This window comes from Nicotiana attenuata, unplaced genomic scaffold (assembly GCF_001879085.1).
Source record: "Nicotiana attenuata strain UT unplaced genomic scaffold, NIATTr2, whole genome shotgun sequence".
Classification (NCBI taxonomy): domain Eukaryota; kingdom Viridiplantae; phylum Streptophyta; class Magnoliopsida; order Solanales; family Solanaceae; genus Nicotiana; species Nicotiana attenuata.
The window spans coordinates 75712-80644 of NW_017674674.1; the positions used below are offsets into that span (position 1 = coordinate 75712).

The 4933-nt window shown below is 42.2% G+C and overlaps 1 protein-coding gene across 1 annotated transcript; it reads left to right on the forward strand.

Moving 5' to 3' along the window:
• The first annotated feature begins 258 nt into the window (after positions 1-258).
• Positions 259-1860, forward strand: LOC109219096. Its single transcript, XM_019383520.1, has 3 exons — positions 259-546; positions 673-954; positions 1039-1860. Exons 1-3 carry the CDS (start codon positions 259-261, stop codon positions 1858-1860), a joined length of 1392 nt encoding a protein of 463 aa, XP_019239065.1.
• Positions 1861-4933: the final 3073 nt, after the last annotated feature.

Genomic DNA, 4933 nt, shown 5'->3' on the forward strand with positions numbered 1-4933 from the left:
TGGACCAAGACATCTACCATTGGCATATATGGGATGACCTGGCTCGAGATGTTGTCAGGCAATTTCAATACAATGTCGACATAGACCTAGATAGAAATTCCTTGACCAATCTCAAGAAGAAAACCGCGGAATGTTTCTGTGAATATGCTATCAAGTGGCGTGAGCAAGCAGCTCGAGTGAAACCACCAATGGATGAGGCAGAGAAATGTTTTCTTGTAGGCCCAAGAGGTTGATTACTTTCAAAACATGATGTCTGCCATGGGCAAACCTTTTGCCGAAGCCATAAAGATCGGAGAAATGGTAGAAAATGGCTTGAAAACTGGACACATCATAAGTCAATATACTTTAAGAGCCACTTCCCAAGCTATCCAGAACAGCTCGGGAGGTTTAGCAAATCGGAAGAACAGGGAAGAAGGAGCCACGATGGCTTCAAGTTCGAGAAACCCTCATCGATCCGATGTTTATTCTTGCCCGCCTTCCAGAACCCCGCAACACTACTACCCTCACCAAGATGCAGCATACGCCGTGACACCGCCTCCCTATGCGGTGATGGATGCCCAACCCTACACACGGCCAAAGTAGCACTACAACCAAAACTGAGCTCTACCTCCTAGAAATAACCATCCTCACCAAGCTCCATATAACCCCCGTCCACGACAAAACAACTACCAGCATAATACACGCCCCCGTGATCCTCCCGAGAAAAGCGGTTTCGCCCCTATTGGTGAGTCTTACTCTAGCCTGTTTCTGAAGTTAGTCCAGATGGACCTATTGCAACCTGTGCCTCCAAACCGGCAAAATCTAGAGTCTCCATCATATCGGCCCGACACTAGGTGTGCCTATCAATCAGGGGCAGAGGGACATGACACGGAGAATTGTTGGACTCTGAAGAGGGCAGTTGAGAATTTGATAGAACAGAAGCGAGTGGTACCGAGGGACGAGGAAGTCCCCAATGTGACTAACAACTCATTACCGGCTCACAACAACGGGCCAGTCATTGGAATGATTTTTTATGATAAAGGGTTTGATCCAGATTAGAAAGCCATCATCGCCATTGTTGATTCAGAGGCAAGACCTAAAGCGGTGGCAAAACAGGCCAGAAATGAGAAGAAGAAAATCACTCCAACTCCTCAAGTTGCAAAAAAAGCTGTGGAAACAAAAGCTGGGGCAACACCTGCTAAGGATGCAATTCTTTATGTTCCCTGTGCCCCAAGGAAAAAGAAGCTCATGTTCAACGCTACCAAAAGATTGGAGCAAAAGAAAGTCGTACTGAATGTGCCAAAATTGTATGTACCAAAAGGGACCTATGTGGCGCGAGGGCCGGTAATTTCACCAAGGCTGACTGAGCCAATGGTTATCAGCCGCGCACCACAGAGCCCTATGAGAGACCCCATTGCAGTCCCCTGGAATTACAGCAAAACAGTGGTTACTTACAAGGGGAAAGAGATTATGGGGGAAGTGAATGAAATGAACCTATCTGGGAAGTACCACAACCCGGAGGAGCTAAAGAGATCAAAACTGAACAAGGAGAAATGGTTTCCACCCAAAAAGTCTGTTAGTTCTGAAGAGGCAGAACAGTTCTTCCGAAAAATGAAAACTTCGGAATATGCCATAATTGACCAGCTCCGAAAGACTCCTTCCAAGATTATGCTTTTATCCCTGGTTTTGAGCTCAAATGAACATCAGAAGGTACTTTTGAAAACATTGAACGAGGCATACATCTCGGTTGAAACTTCAGTCGAACAATTGGAAAGAATGGCTGAACGTTTCTTCAAAGTCAATAGGATTTCTTTCAACCGTGATGACTTGCCCCCAGAAGGAGCCTCACAACAAAGCCCTTCACTTGACTGTCAAATGTGAAGAGGGTTATGCTAGATGGTGGGTCCGTAGTTGACATTTGCCCTTTTTCAACGCTATAGAGGATGGAAATCTGGAGAGAAAGGACTAGACCGAACAATGTCTGTGTGCGCGCTTTTGATGGCATCAAGTGAGATACGATAGGGGAAATTGACTTGATTCTGACCATTGGCCCTGTGGATTTCGAAGTGACTTTCCAGATTCTGGATATGGATACTTCGTATAACTTTCTCCTAGGAAGACCATGGATTCACGCTGCAGGGGCTGTGCCTTCCACTCTCCACCAAATGGTCAAGTTTGAACTTGTAAACCAAGAAATCGTTGTTCACAGGGTGGAAGAATAGTCCACTTATAGGGATCCGTCAGTCCCGTGTCTCGAAGCTAGAGAAGGAAGTGAGCACATTGTCTATAAAGCCTTCAAGATTGTGGTCGCCGACCAATGTGAAGAAGGGGCTCCGTTTCCTCAACCTTGCTTATCAAATGCATCGGTTATGGTAGCCAGTGAAATGATTAAACATGGGTATAAGCCCGGGAAAGGGCTCGGGGTGTCTCTACAAGGCATCACAAAGCCCATCACTTTGACCGCCAGTAAGAAGTTCTTCGGCATAGGTTTCCAAGCTACAAATGCCGACGTAAAATGGGCTGATGAGCTAAGAAAATGGGTGGGCCCTGCCTCAGCCTGTTCCGCATCTCGCCAAGTCATTTGTTAAAACCCAAGTATGAAGAAGAAGAAGAAGAGGAAGAGGCCTTCACGACCGAGGAAATTGAGGATATTTGTGAAGCAATGAAACAGATGTTGTACGAGTCCCACATGGTCCAGCCGGGGGAAGGCACGAGCACTGCTGAGGTGCTGTACATGGGACCAAATGCCAAGCTTCAGAACTAGAAGGCTATCCCATTCCCTGTCAGGCGGGAGTCCCGGTAGTCCAGTCTTGCCATCTTTTCTACATTACGAGTTATTTCAGGGTGTAACTCGAATGTTTTTATTTTACTGTCTTTTTGATTCCGATGAAAACCCTCCTATCTTCAAATTCAATGAAATGAAATCAATATTTCATCGTCAATGGATGTCTTCTTTTTCCTTTATTCTGATTTTGTTATTTTTCTTATCTTTTTCTTTTCAATTCTAATAATGCGGACTTAAATAACATGACATGCTTGCGGGCTTCATACCCAGATCCTAACACGCTGTCTAACTGTGAAATAATGAATCAAGAACCGGAATATGACGAAGATGAGGCTTTTAGGGAAATAAATCGAGAACTGGAACAATTTGAGAATAAGCCTAAGCCAAACTTAAATGAAACCAAGCCAGTCAATTTGGGTAGTGCAGAAGAGGTCCGGGAAACCATGATAAACATTCACGCCGATGAAAGAACTAGAGATACATTAATCCAACTTTTGTTCGAATTCAAAGACGTGTTTGCATGGTCCTATGATGATATGCCAGGACTAAGTGTTGATTTGGCAGTGCATAAATTGCCAACTTATCCTGGTTATCAAACTGTACAACAAAAGCTGAGAAAGTTTAAAACGGACATCAGTGATAAGATCAAAGAAGACGTCACCAAACAGTTGAAAGATGGCGTGATTCGGGTAGTCCGATACACCACATGGTTGGCTAATGTGGTCCCAGTGCTGAAGAAAGACGGGAAAACCCGAGTGTGTGTTGATTATCGGGATTTGAACAAAGCAAGCCCAAAGGACAACTTTCCATTACCAAACATCCACATTCTTGTTGACAACTGTGCCAAACACGAGATACAGTCTTTCGTGGATTGTTATGCTGGGTACCACCAAGTTCTGATGGATGAAGAAGACATAGAAAATATGGCTTTCACTACACCTTGGGGCACTTACTGTTACAGGGTCATGCCGTTTGATTTAAAGAACGCCGGGGTAACTTACATGAGAGCTATGATTGCCATCTTTCATGACATGATTGTTGATACCCAATTTTTCTCTATATATTTTTAATATGCATAAATACATTCAAAATAGCATATATATGCATATATAAGCATGCACAAGGTTTTTATAATTTTTCTATATTTGTAAAGATTTTAAATTAATTTATTTCCTTCCCTTTTTTTCTCATAAAATCCCCAATAATTATTCCTCAAATTATTGTTGTGGTAATTTAGTCATCTAAATTCTATATTTATGCCAAAATATAGTTAAAATATTTTAAGTGTCATTTTTTATAATTGCATTTTGCATTTTTAAAGCTAATTTGCATATAATTACAATATTAGCCTTATTAATGTACAAATACATTTTATATGTATAAAATGATCTTCTATATTTTTAAAAATGTTAAATATCTATTTTAAAATCATTTTGGTACATAAAATTATTTTTTGAAATCATTTATTATTTATTATAAATTATATAGGGTTAAATTGGATATTTAAAACCTAGCCAGATTGAATTTCAATTTTAGCCTCAATTTTAACCCAACCCCAGCCCAATTCCTAGTCGAATTACCCGACCCAGGCCCCAAACGTATCCTACCCGACCCAAAACCCATCAGATCCTGGCCGTTGATCTGAAAGATCAACGACCCGTATTGTTTCTTGCCTTTTTTAATTCTAAACCACCCGAACCCTAATCATTTTCCTACATCCGCCGCCCTAAGATCCTCTCCTCTCTCAGTACACTCTCAGCCTAACCCTAGCCCTTCCACCACCGACCTCTCCTCTCCGGTCATCTCTGGTGACCTCTCATCGTCTCCTAAGCCTCCAATGGCTTCTCTCATGCCATGCCTGCCTTCTCTAAGGTCTTCAAGGGCCCAGGGCCATGCCGACTTGCATCTAGGGTTCGTTACTTTGTCTGTTCTTGGCTACTCCAGTATGATTTCGAGCAGAATCATGTTGTATCTGTTACGATCCTTGGGATTCTAGACAGGTTCTTTCATCTCTATATGGGTTTCTTCTGAAACCTTAATCTCTTCCTATATCTCTTATATCTGTACAGATCTAGGACGGTTTGAGTTTATTTCTTTAATGTTTTACAGTGTCCTTAGAACTCTTTACAAGAATCGTTGATTTCAAGTGTTTTTCACCTTCTTCTAAAA